The sequence below is a fragment of the Mya arenaria genome, chromosome 11 (assembly GCF_026914265.1).
Source record: "Mya arenaria isolate MELC-2E11 chromosome 11, ASM2691426v1".
Classification (NCBI taxonomy): Eukaryota; Metazoa; Mollusca; class Bivalvia; order Myida; family Myidae; genus Mya; species Mya arenaria.
The window spans coordinates 3,279,928-3,296,126 of record NC_069132.1 but is presented as its reverse complement, the minus strand read 5'-3'; the positions used below and the strand labels follow the sequence as shown (position 1 = coordinate 3,296,126).

The following is a 16,199-nucleotide window of genomic DNA, read 5'->3' as shown; positions in this document are numbered from 1 at the left end:
TATAAAAACAAATATAATAATTTATCTTAATGTACACGAGTTAATTCCTGGTAGAATATTTTTAACTTGCGGCATTTCTGTCCCCCCCTTGAGTGGTTGGGCTGTTCCAAGTCCGAGAAATTCGCAGCTCCACGATATTGATGCAGAGACGCTGAAGGTTGAAGAAGAGAAGAATATATAGCGCAAACTGTTTCAATAAAACAATTAAAATCATCATGGAGCACGCACCTTTCGACCCCTTCACGCGGTTCTTCGAGATTCCGTCACAGACTGCAGGTAAGATGCCGATACTTGATATAAAAAAAATTGGAACTTATAAACGGTAAAAGTTTTGAAAGTCATCATTAGGTGCAGTTCTACCAACATACTGTATAAGTGCATCGCACAAGCTTGAAAATAAATAAATTTATTTTTAGCTCTATTGACTGAAGCGCTTGGCTAGAATATCTTCTGCAATGGCGCGGTGCTCGTCCTTCTTAAATATATCTAGTCATTCTAAAATGCCGTCCAGGCTTCTGCTTTTAATCAAAGGTGGCCAGCACGTGGTTAAGATGGTGTATATTTGTGAAATATGACACAAAAAATGTATTTAACTGAAAAACCCACTATATAAACATAATACACTAATTAGTTAGTATTATGTTTATATAGTGGGTTTTTTCAGTTAAATACATTTTTTGTGTCATATTTCACAAATATACACCATCTTAACCACGTGCTGGCCACCTTTGCTTTTAATGTTGTTTAGCCTGGACTAAACATCATTAAAAACAGAAGCCTGGACGGCATTTTAGAATGACAAAAAATATATCTTGCATGTGAACGCGATAAAATTTGTGATCGTAGCTCGATTAAAATGAATAATAGGTAGATAACCATGAGAGCTAGGTTCTTCTTGTTTACCAGCTAAGCCGCCCATGCATGACTGAATTATGGCCCTTCAAATTGTCAAAATCAGGTAGATAGGCATGATATGCTTTTGAGGAGCGGGGGATTCAGTACAAAACTGACTTCTATCAGTGTCTACATATGTTCAATAGAAAAGAATACATCTTTTTGGACATCATGAAAAAATTCCACGCTACAGCGAAAAAAAAGTGTAAGGTTGGGAGAAAAAAATGTGTCAGTCATGTTGGTAGTGCCTAATATAGCCTGTGAACACCGTATAGCCTTCTTTTCTACATTTTTTATTTTATTTGTTGATGTGATTTTTTTATCATTCAAGTCATAAGTATAACATAATAATACTATAAAATAACTTGGAAAAAAAAAACACATCAACAAAATAGTAGGTAAATATTGATGAGACCTCAGTTCCTTTTGAAAATCAGCTTGATTCGCCGATGGATCACTGGATTATGGCCCTTGAAATTGTCAAAATTGCTATTATTGAGCGATTGTATCTTTTTCAAACTTGTACAGTACTTAGATATCCAAGAGAGCTCAGTTCCTTTCTTGAACCAGCCAGATCTGCTAAAAAAAACTGAGAGAAGCTTGCATGTCAATTGTAACCACACTTATTATTTTTTGTCAGTACAATTTTAGGCAAATTGTTCTCAATGTGCTATTTTGTATATTTGAATTTTTCAGCTAGAATGATGATTTAACATGTCATTTGGTTCTAAAATTTCAGTATATTAAACATTATTAAACCAAAGACAATTAAATAACAGCAGAGCTAAAACATTCTTGCCATATTCTGATCGTACTAAAATAAGATTTGCCGCCTATGCTCTCTTTGTTTTTAGGCCTACTAGCCAAAGGCCAGAAGAGCTTATGTGATGGTAATGTGTAAGTCATGCGTGCGTCAGTGTGTCAGTAAACAATTGCTTGTGAACACGATACATTCTTCAGTTTTGATTGTATCTCGATGAAACTTTATATAGATATCCATCAGAGCTCAGTTCCTTTTCGAAAACTAGAACCAGATCCAAAACCAGAACTAGATCCGCCCATGCATGTCTAGATTATGGCCCATAAAAGTATAAAAAAAAATGCTATATTTGGCCAGGTCTATAGCCAAAGCTAGGATTGAAGGGAGAAAACTTGTTTTTTTGGTTGTGCAGTTGGTTTTATGTTATAGTCTCCCTTGCCCTTGTTGAAAGAGATCAAAATTACAGTTTAAAGGGGTTTGCTGATTTTTAGCTCCATTGGCAAAATGCCATTTTTAGCTCTATTGGCCAAAGACCAGAAGTGTCTGTTGTTTGTGCATCCATCTGAACACAATTGCTTGTGAATGTTGGTTCAAATTATGCCCCTGAGATCATTTCTAGCCATGCCCCGGGGTTCACAGTTTTGGTATACTTAAATTGGGAAATGTTTGAAAATCTTTTTGTCTGAAAGCACTAGGCATACCCTTGCTATTTATAATAAGGCATCATTTTGTGGTCCGCTACCATGATTTTTTTAAAATTAAGCCCCTGGGGTCAAAACTTCTTATTAACCAATTAATACTTGTAATACTTGTATGCATGCTTTACCACTGGACTTCAATTGTAGAATAGACTTAGTAGCAGACTCACGTGTTGTGTGTCTTTCACTACTATGGATTGAATTCTTGTCAACCAAAACATACAACACTAGGTAAAGGTCACTCCTACAAAAAATTGAAAAATGGTTGTTACTGGATATCTTGAGCTAGGTTGATATATTGTGACTAAATTTACCAAGTTGGTATATAAGAGACATTTATGGACATTTTTCATGGGATTGTATTTGGGGCCCCTAGATTCGAGGTCACTTTTAAAGTTTTTGTGTTGCCTGAAAAGGCGACATATAGGGGTTACTTTTGTCGTCGGCGGCAATGGCGGCGGCAGTCGCATCCCGTTTTCACTTGTCCGGGGCATATCTCGAAAACTATTATTGGTATCAACTTGAAATTTCATATGTAGATACATGTAGATCTCATTGAGGGCAAGTACAGAGCACAAGAACTGTTACTCTTGCTTCCATATTTTCTAAGTTATTGCCATTTGTAAATTTTCATGCTTAAATTTTGTCCGGGGCACATCTTGTAGAATATTTATAAGAGTTATGAACTTGAAACTTCATATGTAGATAGATCTCATGAAGGGCAAGTGCAGTGCACAATAACAGTAACTCTTGCTTTCTTAGTTTTAAAGTAATTGCCCTTTGTTAATTTTCATGCTTAAAGTTTTGTGCGGGGCATATCTTAAAGAATATAAGAGCAGGGCTCTCACTAGGCTGAAATTTTTGGGAGAAGTTACTTCTCCCTCCAGCCAAATTAGGGAGAAGTGAGGAGACTTTTAGGAGAAGTGATACTTCACCTTCACCATTGTTAAGATTTGATCATTCTGGTTACATGGTATCAATATAATTGGATGTTTTTGTCCATTGGATACCTTTTTTATTGATATGAAATAAACACAGATAATTATTACATATTTTTATTGCTTAAACATTATTTTAAATAAGCACTTACGACAGCTCAAAGGTGAAAATCATTTAAGATATGTATGAACAACAAAGGTAATATAACAAAGTTACATATATGAAAGAAAACAATGGTAATCTAATGGGTTACAGGGTTACATATAAATACATTTGTTCTGTACTCATACATGCCATATTTTCTGGTGACCATTCAGGGGGATTTGTTCAAAAGTCTAAAAATTCAGGGGGATTTTGGTAGTATTCAGGGGGATTTTTTAGCAGATCTAATTCGGCAAAATTTCGAAGTATTTTAAGATGCAAATACGAAAAAAACAAATTGCCATAATTTTGAAAGGCTCCCGAGGGGATTATGTCCAGAATTTAAGGGGATTTGGGTCACATACCAGGGGATTTTCATCATCGCCATGTAGCATTATGGGCATGACACACGTGCCAATTCACCTTGTTTACCCCTTTTTTCCAGCACTTCATCTATATTTTTATGAGACACAGCCATATTGCATAATAAAAGCACTCACTTGCAAAATAGAATACTTTACAGAAAAATATGTTTCAGAGACAATTTAATGGGCTTACCTTCCTCTAAAATTGGATACAAAATCAGCTGCCTATGATCATAAATGATGACTTTCAGACTTATAGAGAGAATGGAATGAATTATCAATATTTTTCATTTCAATTCCCAAATAGTCAGATTTGTTTGCTTCTGATAAAAAGCAAACGCATAATTATGTCTCCCCCTCTCTGGGGGAGACATATTGTTTTTGCCCTGTCCGTCAGTCCGTCCGTACGTCACACTTCATTTCCGATCGATAACTGGAAAACCGCATGACCTAGGATCACCAAACTTGGTAGGGAGGTTGGTCGTGAGGTGTAGAAGATCCCTTTTGTTTTTGGGGTCACTAGGTCAAAGGTCAAGGTCGCGGCGACCCCCAATGTAAAAAACATTTCCGCTCAATATCTTGAGAATGGTTTGACCTAGGTTCACCAAACTTGGTAGGGAGGTTGATCATGAGGTTTAGAAAACTCCTATATTTTGGGGGGTCACAAGGTCAAAGGTCAACGTCGCTGTGACCTCTAATGTAAAAAAATATTTCCGTGCAATATCAGGAGAATGCTTTGATCTAGGTTCACCAAACTTTGAAGTGAGGTTAGTCATGATGTCTAGATGATCCCAATTGTTTTGGGGGTAACAAGGTCAATAGTCAAGGTCGTGGTGACCTTCCATGTAAAAATCATTTGCGTGTAATATCTTTATGTCTCCCCCATTCATGGGGAGACATATTGTTTTTGCCCTGTCCGTCAGTCAGTCAGTCAGTACGTCACACTTCGTTTCCGCCCAATAACTATAGAACTCTTAGACCCAGGAACTTCATACTTGGTATGCTAGTTGGTCATGACTAGTAGATGACCCCTATTGAATTTGGGGTCACTAGGTCAAAGATCAGGGTCAACGTGACCTTGAGGTGAAGAAACGGTTTCCACTCAATAACTAAAGATCCTTTGGGTCCAGGAACTTCATACTTGGTATGCTAGTTGTTCATGACTATTACATGACTCCTATTGATTTTGAGATCAAAAGGTCAAAGGTCAAGGTTACCTTCAGGTAAAAAATGTTATGTTGGCAGTGACCTTAAGCTTAAAAATGGTTTCTGCTCAATAACTAAAGAAAGCTTGTACCCAGGAACTTCATAGTTGTTCATGACTAGTAGATGACTCCTATTGATTTTGAGATCAGTAGGTCAATGGTCAAGGTCACCGTGACTTTGAGGTGAAGAAACTGTTTCCGCTCAATAACTAGAGAACGCTTGCAACCAGGAATTTCATACTTGGTATGCTAGTTGGTCATGACTAGAAGATGACCCATATTGATTTTGAGATCACTAGGTCAAAGGTCAAGGTTGCCATGACCTTGAAGTGAAGAAAAAGTTTCCGCTCAATAACTAAAGATCCTTTGGTTTCAGGAACTTCATACTTGGTAAGCTAGTTGTTCATGACTAGAAGATGACCCCTATTGATTTTCAGATCAAAAGGTCAAAGGTCAAGGTTACCTTCAGGTAAAAAATGATACGTTGGCGGTGACCTTAAGCTTAAAAATGGTTTCTGCTCAATAACTTAAGAACGCTTGTACCCAGGAACTTCATTCTTGGTACGCTAGTCGGTCATGACTAGTAGATGACCCCTATTGATTTTGAGATCAGTAGGTCAAAGGTCAAGGTTGCCATGACCTTGAGTTGAAGAAATGGTTACCGCTCAGTAACTAAAGAACACTTGCACCCAAGAACTTAATACTTGGTATGCAAGTTGGTTATGTAGATGATCCCTATTGATGTTGTGATCAGTAGGTAAAAGGTCATGGTCACGATGACTGTGAGCTGAAAAATGGTTTCCGATCAATAATTGAATAACGCTTGCGCCCAGGAACTTCATACAATGCAAACTTCGTTTACATTTTCCATGATTAATCGACAACACTTTCTTCTCTTCACTATTTAATATAATCGAATAAACCAAACTTCACTGTTGGTTTGTCTCCAGTCCAAAGTTACAAATTTCATGTCCATCATTTATTTTTTCTCAGCTACGACCACACAATAGGGGAGACAAGCGCTTTTTCAAAAAAGCAATCTCTAGTTTATTGTTTAAGTTCATAAACATATCTTCTTTTGCCATTCATCAAAAATTAAAACATCACCACCATAATAAATAAATAAAAGTCATTTCATCCGATTGTCTACTTTCAGTTTCTCTTCTGGAAGTTCTGTTATTTTCCGATAATTGCGATGAAGGTCAATGTCATTTAAACATATTAGTGAGGCATAACAAAGAACAGTTAGTTTAATCCTTTTCTTTACTGAATAATTTACTGTCACCTTTAAATTATTAATCCTTTTGATGACAATGACTTATGTTTTGAAGAACGCTTAAATTTGTTACATCCTCTCTGATTGGATAAAATTATAGTTTTAACCAATGAAAATCGACCTTTTACCTGACCAGTCGAATTGACATTCTTTCGCAAATTCTGTCAGTTTCAATCAAAACAATGCATGAAATGTTCCCTGCTGATTTATTAAGTGTAACCCAATAGGTGTTGTTAAAACACACCATCAGTTGATAATCCAATTAAGCTTCAGGATAGGAAGAGCATTATAACTGTAAACAGGCATATATAATTAAACCCTGTGATAAATTTGCGTAATTTTAAACACTTTTTTTTTAATTCCGGGGGATTTCCATCCCCCTCCGGGAGACCGGGGGATGGGCAAAATTCCGGGGGATTTTTCCCCCCTCCGGTGGATATGGCATGTATGTGTACTGCAGCTACAAACATCACTCAGATTCACTATACTGCCACATTAAATGAGATACAACGTTCGCACTTTTTCTGCCTTCCACTTGGCAAGAGCAAGACCAAAGTCAAAGTCTCTTAGTGCTGGTCCATCCTCTGAGATGCGCATCAGATCATCCAAGCACTTAATCGATGTCCTGCCTTTGGACTTGATCCGGTTCTGAGTGCTAAATCCCCTTTCACATTACACACTTGTCATTGGAATAACAGAACCATTCTTCAAAAGCATGACCATATTTGGTAAGTCCTTAGACTTCATCAAGGCATTTAACACGTTTAATATAGTTGATCTGCTGTAACTGCCCTTCACTAAACGCTTGTACATCTGGTACTCTGTTGTTATCTCTGTTTTGTTGGGTAGGTGGGACTCGAAGTGAGTTGCTAGTCGTTGAAGTTCCTCAACACCATATTTTGCCACTGAATCAGTGGCACAGATGTTTTCTGGGATGAGGACTTTCATGCTCTCTCGTATTTCGGTTTCACTGAATCTGTTCTCAAGGTTGTTCGTTAATTTATTAATGTAGTCAGGTGTTATGTTGCTCAGGATCTTCTGTTGCTGTGTGTAATACCTCAGTTCAGGGTAAATTAGTCAACATTGTCGGGTTCATCTTCACTCTCACTCTCACTCTCACTGAACGCTTCAAATGTAACGCTATTCCTGATGGCATCATTCACAGACTTACCGTCTGACTTGCTCAATGGTCTGGTGTAGGTCACTTTATTTCCCTCCACTTTCACAAACTTGGATAATTTGTCAACAAACACACCATTAACCTCTATCAAATCCTTCAGACACTGGCATGTGCTCATGACAACTGGCTTCACTGAACTAAAGTCCAAAGTTTCTTTCTGGAATGTCTAAAGACAAACGACTAATGAAAGGAAGTATGTCCATCATCAGGTGTGTTATGGCAATGAACTTGAACTGGTTCACATCATGAAGAAGACCTTTAGCAGCAGCTTCAACTGTGGCCTCTCACTCTAGCACCATACACAAGGCTGGACATGTCCGGTAAACCACTTGAACTGCATGATCTAGGCTTAACCATCTTACGGAATGAACCTTGGCAAACTTAAGTACTGGCATATCTAGTAGGCTTTGGATGGCACGAAGTCTGTTCGACCATAGAACTGAGTTGTTGAAGTATCTGAAGGTGCTTGCAATGGTCCTAGCGTACTCCTCCATGTGCAGAACAAGCTTTGCAGCCTGTGAAGTTGCCAGCGCGGTTCTGTGAGCTGCACAGTGTACCCCATTGAGAGATGGGGAGTGTCCTTGGAGTAGTTTGACAACACCACCTGTCTTCCCTGTCATTACACTGGCACCATCAGTTCCAATCCCCACTATATTTGTAATGTCTAGTCCTTTGGCTTTGAGTTCTGACACCACTATGTTTTTAGCATTTGCTGGTCCTTCGCTGATCAGTTTATATGACAGAAGGAAGTTGTTAAGTCCAGATTCACAAACACACTGAGAATAAATGATTAGTGGATTTTTGTTGCCCCTGTTGGTGCTTTCATCAATTGGTATTGAAAATACATCCAAATTCTTAATTGTCTGTACACTGTCTTCAAGGATGACTTGGGAAATAGCACTTTGAAGCACTCAGAAACACTGTGGCTGGAAGTGTAGGACAGGTAGTCGGATATACCAAAAATAACCCCTATGAATTTAGCTTAATCCACAACATGTTTCATCTCAACCTTTGGGAGCTCGCGTTTGGCAATATAGTAGGCTGTTTTCAGGAGGTTTAAGGCCATGTCATCATCCTTGGTAATTCTGGTGGCCAGTAGTTTCTGCATGGGCTTCTGTGAACTGAGTGATGATCGCTGGACTGCATTCAGATGTTGTTTTGCTGAAATAAAATAAAAAAACAACAACTTCAATATCAATTGAACAATAACTGTTTTAAAAATTGTGTACTAACTAATTCTTTTTAATGAATTTGTTTATATTTCTATTAAACTTGTGCTTATTCTTTTATTTTTCATTATTTATTCTCTTTCCCACAAATGTTTAATAGTTATACTTACATGTTGCATGCCCAGAGTGGTTTGTAGTTTTTCCTGGTTTTTCATGCCCAGTAGCATAGGGCAGATTTCACGTTTTGGTGACCAAAAAGTTCCCGGCGAATATTGATTTTTAAAATTTATTGCAGATTTGTGATTTCAACAAAATCTTTTACAGCAGTTTCTTATCTATCATATTTTAGAACATTTGCAATGATTTATTCATGCATTTTTATAAAAAAAAGAATTTTGTATCACCATACCATTTGTGCTAGTGTTACAATATTGCCGGTAAAAACTTGTTTTTTTTTAGTTTTTGATCCAAAGAAGTATTTTGTCTTGCACTAAATGGTTCATTTATCTATAAAACAGATTGTACAGACAAAAAATAAAGATTGTTTCGTTTTTCTGAAATAAATTTATTGAAACAAACCCAAATTGGACAACAAGACAGAAAATGTTTTCTGCAAACATAGGTTTTCTTTTTATATCAGATCAGATAAGCTATAAACATAAATGTTTTGTTGTGGTGATATAAATGTCTCTAGTATGGTGCAATTATCATTACCTTTGATATTAAACATATATATTATAAATTGCTAATTGCGAGTATGTGCTAGTGTTATCACAAGACAGAATGAGTAACATTAGCAGTATGTCACATTAGCAGTTGGACTGAATGTTTCACGACAAAATAAAATACAGACCTACCACAGACTGTTTGAGCTTGATACAGTATAAAACAAACTATATAAATGATTGATAAACACAGTCAATTGATAATCACAAAAAAATCATAATAATCATACAAGATTTGACGAAGTTGCAGTGTGACAGACGTACACATTTTATGAGCTTCTACAGTTGAAAATAGTTTCTTTGACTCTTCATTTAGTTTAAATGTTGTTATAATGTTTTACTCATTTGAGATTTTAATAACCTGTTGTTACAATATAATTCTATTGCTTCTCATATAGTTCCTACTAGTTTTGTTCATGTTGATTTATAAATACACTGTTGACCTAAGTTTATATGGTGTCACAGACAATGCGAATGTCCGTCGGACAGTCGGACATGTCCGGTATATTTCCATTTTGACCGACGAAACTTTTGTTTTGGTCGGTCACAATGTCCGGTGAAAAATAACAGTCAGCACCGTTTAATTTTCGGAAAATTTACTTTCAGTTTCTAAATAAATGTTCAGAGTTATTTTTAACTATTATATTATGATTATTCAGCGTGTTAATCCGTGTATCACTATTTGTAAACCCCGTTTCGACATGTTTCCGTAAAAGCCGATAAAACGCGTAAGGTTCCGATTTCAGCTCGTACTCTAATACTTTTATTTTACGGAAATGTTCAGAAATTACAAAATTCCGTATGTATTTATTTTCGGCGAAGTGGTTCCCGGCAATCGTTTTAATTTTGATATGATGATTAATATACCGAGCAGACTTTCTTTCCGCTCTGTTTTACTTTGCCAATAACAAGAAATCTACTTTCGTTTTTGCATAAATGTTGTGCCTGAGTTTGACTTTTAGTACAATTCGTTACATTTTATAACCGTGCTGTATCTTTAATTTAAAGATGAATTAAAAGAGTAAGATCTAGCTGTTCCATGGGTAGACAAACCAGATATGAGTTTTTTTGGGAGGCAAGGGAAGAAAAAAATTATGACATAAGATCCGAATATTGATTTTTTTACATGATATTTAGCTTTTTTTGTAATTTATTATAGAACTGTAAGACAAATCTAACCAAAAAGATCTAAACCTGTTATAATGGGGATTTACAAAACTTATTTAAAAAAGAGGCTTAAAATCAAGCTTTAGGCTGATGTATCCGAATACTGTTTGTAACATTGCGACAGGTTAAAATTTGTTGCGACAGGTAAACTTAAGGTGTTTACCTGTCGCAATGTCCTGTGAAGAAGAAAAAGTTTTCGCGTTGTCTGGTGTCAGACTGAATGACGAATCCTGGAAACACTGTTCCCGCAGCAGTTTGATTAAACAATCTCGTAAAAAAATATACCAATCTGGATAGAATAACTTCCAATACGAAAAACCAACAATAGAACTAAAGATCAGACTGTTGTGTGTCGTAAAGGCCTAGCTTAAGCCTTTTAAAAGTGACCCTCCCCCTTTTAAGGCCTAATTTAAGGAATATTTGGCATGATAATCCCCTGCTGTGCATCTCCTTCTAATCACACTGGTTTGACAGGAGGGGCCAATTTCTTGTGTTTACTGGTAGGTTTATCGGCTCATGGCCATTAAGGGTCCATTTCTATCTTAAAATATCCCATACTGCACAGCAGGATACTCAGATCGGAGATCTGATAAGACAATTAGGCAATTATGCACCAATCAATTGTAACCATGGCCCCCCAGGTCCGGGGGTATACTGGGGATAGCCGGGGAAAAGGGCCGTGTTTTTACTTTCCAGGTGGCCCCGCATGGCCGTGTGAGTGCGGTGGTTTTGTCTTAGTGCCAAATTTAGCGGAGATATTGACTTATATAGAGTCTCTGGGGTGCGGGGGGTATTTGGCCGGGGTTTTACCATCAGTTCGTTCCCTCAGGGCGGTGAGTTTACCCGGGGTTTACTGGACCGAAAGTCAAAGTCCCTGCTATTCCCCGGACCTGGGGGGCGGGGGGCGTGGTTACAATTGACTGGTGCATTAGATTAAGATCCATTTACAGAGGTTGTGTACAAATACACAGTGTCATAAGAGATTGATCAGAAATCTTTACCCCGAACTGTATATGCCTACACAGTGACATGAACACTGATCAAAAGATCTTATCATAAAAAAGGCAAACAAACATCCAGAACTTTAAAACCTGTAACAAGAACCACCCCACCTGCAGTAACCTTGCATATAATCCAACCCGACACAGCAAAAGACAATTCTTATAAAATAATGTTTAATGTAAGTAAATTGCAACAGTCAAACAATTCAGACGATTTACACATCATCTTCTTGTCTTTAAGGGTATGGTTCTGAAAAAGAAATTAAATTATTACATACTTTCTGTTGAGATATGAGAGTGTTCTAAGTTATATATGTCTGCCTCTAACACAAGAAGTCGTGGGTTTGGTTTAATCCCCACCAGGGGTACTTTCTCATTGCCTCACAAAACTAACACAATACGTAATGTTTTCTACCAAGGGAGCAGATTTGAGAGATTAAATTCACAGAGCTGTCTTCACAATCTTACAAACTAAAACAAAACACTCGAACGTAAATGCCATAAATTCAAACATTTTAAATTTTTAGCAACAGATCATTTTAGATACTACTTTTACTAACACTTCTTATTGTTTCGCTACATTCAAAAAACAGTTTTGTTTGAAATACTACAAGAATACAACGTCAATTTATTATCTGTAAATCTATTCATCAGACTCCTTCCACATGGAACAACATTTAGATCGTCAACTTGCGCCACAATACCACTGGTCATAATGCACCAGTCAATTGTAACCACACACCCTAGGTCCAGGGGTGGGGTTCAGGGAAAATAGAAAAAGTATTATCAGATCTCCAATCTGATAAGACCTGCTGTGCAGTTTTCAATGTTTTATTATGAAAATGGACCTAAACTAGGCCTTTAACAAATTTATCGTATTTGTTATTGTATATATATATATATATATAACACTGGCATTCAGTTAATTTAATCTGGGACAGTTTGAAATTGAATTAAAAACAGTCACTAGATTGAACAGTTTTAGAAGCACAGAAACAATGTTCTTAAACTTTTATATACTCGGGGGGGGTGGGGGGGGGGGGGTTCAAACAGGAATCCAAAAGTAACACCAGGGGATATGTCCTATTGTCCAATAGCACACATTGTTCTGTCCAAAATGTAACACTAGCATTCAGGTGACTAAAATAAGGTAAAGATACAATATATAACTCAAGTTTGTGTCAAAAATAAGATTTGTCAAATAAGAAACACAATGAATCACAAAATGAGCATACAAATATTGACTTTCATCTCAAGCATTCTCTCTTGGTGATGTCAAACTCTGCTTCTGTCCGTTCGCAATCAACAATATATCCAGAAGTATGCCCTTTGGGTTAAAACTGGTTATGCCCCAGGGATAACAGACATCGCGAAAGTTCAGAAAAAGTCTCGCCCATTCAGACCGACTAGCCTCTGATATTTGGTCAGTCCAATAGAGAATTTGCCGGTCCGACAATTTTTGTTTGAAAACTTGCTTTTTCAAAGCCTTTGTTGCTAATTTTACATTTACATCTGTTTTGTTCTTCCTTTTTAATCAGGTTTTTATCCGGAATAAAATTTTAAGGTACCCGTACGAGTTTCAGTTGATTTTCTAACACATTCGACCTTAAAAAAATTTATTCAATAAATGGCGGTGTAGTAATTTGGTTATGTATTAATACCCCACTTAAAATAATTTGTGTTTTCGTTATTTTTTATGAACATGGATGCACTAATAGAACTTCATTAATTACTGTTAATTACTGTTCATAAAATATTTGCACTAAAAAACGAGCGAATAATTAAATATAATAAGAATAACAGAGAACTTTTTCTCAACAAACCGGAAACTTCTATCCTCTATTAATATTTCAATAATAAGTTTGCTGTTTTCCCCAAGGGTAATATATAACATGACTGTTCAATCATGGATGTAAACATCAGACATAAATCGGCTTCAAATGTGTTGGGATTGGTGATATTTTTGGTAATTAAGATGTGTTGAATGTTCGTTATCTCTGTTTTTTTCTAGGTCTCGACAAACTTGAGTCATTTTCTCAGATTGAATCATATTTTTCAAAGTTACCCAGATTCACTTTTAATATGGCCTCGAACCATTACCCTATTAAAATATACTGCGCCCTTGTGCCCTTGTCACATGCTGTGATGACTCTAGTTTGAATAATAATTAATGGAAAATAGTTGCAAATAAACTCCGGCACTAATGGTGTCAAAGCATTAATACAATAATCTTGTAATGAGACAACATTCACACATTTTTCTACTAAACTTGTGTAAGCTAGGCTAAATGTATATTTTCAGCATTGCCAAATGAGGAGAGTACGAGGCCCTCGAGCTTGGAACCTCCCAGTGCAGCAAGACCCATATTTGGAAGAAACCACACCTTCTCTAGCTCTGCCGAAGGTGATGCCTTCAGATCCAACATCCAGAGACTGCAAGCCATCAGTTCTAACAACGAGCCAGAGCAGTCTGACCCAGCGCCATCTTCGACCTCACAGTTGTTGTCCTCCCCTCTTGCCTCGCGAAGTCTTGGTGAAGATTCTTTTCTGCAACTGAATGTTGGAAGAAGACCGAGCTTAGAAAATGATCAGATAGACCTGTTGAATATAAACCAGTCCAGCTACGGTGGGGAGATTCGTCCCCCCATTGGTTCTGGGAGGAGACGCCAGAACTCTAATGAGCTATCTAGCACAGGGTTCTTTGACTATATTGGCTCGAACACTGAAAACGATTCGGGAAATGATGAAGCTTCAAGCTCAATTTCTGGAAGCCCTCCGCAAGAACTTGTGGTTCTGAACAGATACCCCCAGTACTCAGTGCCTCCTTTGAACCCGGACGTCTTACTATATAACAGAGTGGCTATCATCATGCAGGACATCATGAATCGGGGTAACAATGAGAGCAGTGTTTGGAACAGGAGGTATGCCTGCTGAAAAAAAAACATGTGGTGTGCAATAAATAGCAAAATACCTTTTATTATGATGTAAATGTGATTTTAATAATTATACTGATAGTTGTATTCTGAGGGGTTTTGTTCACCATTTTAAGATTGAGGCCTTTCTGTTTAGAAAAATGGGCTATTTTGAATTAAATTTGGAATCCAATTTCGAATGTTCCTTATAATTGAACAAAATTGAAAGATAGTTGAAAGGTTGTTTCTTTCAAAATACACTGTGACTTTGAAAAATAAACAAACAAAAAACAGTTTTTTTTCTCAATTTTGGGAGGAAAACAGTTTTTGTCATTTTCATTGATCATTCCAATTCCATTTCTTTCATTCAAGAGTGTATAATTTATTCTTGCATTTTTCAGAACACTAGAGGAGGGTCGTTTCTGCGCGTTCTGTAAGAACAACAAGGAGCGTCATGAATTCTACACAACCCACGTTGTCAAGGACAATTGGGGCAAGGTCATCTGCCCGATCCTACGCAAATATCGGTGCCCAACCTGCGGGGCCACTGGAGACAACGCCCACACCATCAGGCATTGCCCCGTGCGCGCGAGACTGGACCTACAGTAGATCTGTCTGAAGATTGTAGATTATTTGAAGTGCTTGTATGCTGGTGCTGTATATGAAAAGAGATTGGCCATGTATTTTATGACTATGTTGCTTTTAAATAACATATTTTTTATTTTTTACATGTTTATTAGTAGTATTTGTTTATATGAACACAGAACACAAGGTAATAGAAATTATTCTGATATTGTTGAAGGAAATTGCATGAATACTAGTATTTGGATTTATCATTACAAGAAGACTAGTTAACTAAGTGACTAGTCATTAATACTCTCCTATCATTTTGGTGATGTCATGTACAAATGTATTTAAAAAGCATTTAAAATAACATTTTAAATGGTAGAATAAAAAACTTATTTACAAGCGTTTTTACATGTGATACATTTTGAGTATATTAAGATGCTTATACAGGGTAATTATTGATGTTGGTGTTATTGATGTTGGTGTTTTAAGATGTCATGTAAAGATGTTTCCACTTTTATAAAGATGTTTGTTCGTTTTCACTTTTAACACGTTCATTTTACATTTATTTTAACTTCGTCAAGCATTTTTATATTTTAATGAGTTGGCAATATTTTTAAAAAAAATTCAGACTCGAGGTCTGTTTGACCTCACTGCCTTACAAATCAGTGGTAACTGTAAATTGCAATTATTTCTTACCTTTACCTTATGGTTGCCCTGTTTGGCAATTATTTTTAACATAACGAATCAGTGCTAGCCAGGATTGTCTGAGCTTTAAATTCAGTTGACCATTTTTAAAGACTTGTGTTTTTTTCTTTAAAATGAGGTATCCTATGTATAAAAACACTTTTCCTTTTATTGTGCAGTTGGTTGTAATTTTAAAATTAGAAGCCTGGTGACCCATATAATTTTGTTATCATGCAAGGGCAGTGATATGACCTATTTTACAACATTTCAATGACAAAAAAGGTCATTAAGAAGGGAAGTTAAAAGTTTTTACATATTAATTCTCTACTTCTATAACCTTCTTAAAGATTTCAAAACAAATAGGGGTTCACCAGGCACCCCTAAATAACAGGATAGTGCATCCGTTACCTTTATAGCGAGTACTTTGAACTACTTTTTTGTGTACATTTCATTGAATTTGTCTATGATATTTTGTGTTATTGTGTGTGCACAGTTATAAAAAGTTACATTTTAG

General features: G+C 36.6%; 1 protein-coding gene across 1 annotated transcript; it reads left to right on the top strand.

The window, feature by feature from the left end:
• The first annotated feature begins 174 nt into the window (after positions 1–174).
• On the top strand, positions 175–15,103 carry LOC128208927 (uncharacterized). Its single transcript, XM_052912647.1, has 3 exons — positions 175–276; positions 13,822–14,440; positions 14,833–15,103. Exons 1-3 carry the CDS (start codon positions 216–218, stop codon positions 15,038–15,040), a joined length of 888 nt encoding a protein of 295 aa, XP_052768607.1. The 5' UTR covers positions 175–215; the 3' UTR covers positions 15,041–15,103.
• Positions 15,104–16,199: the final 1,096 nt, after the last annotated feature.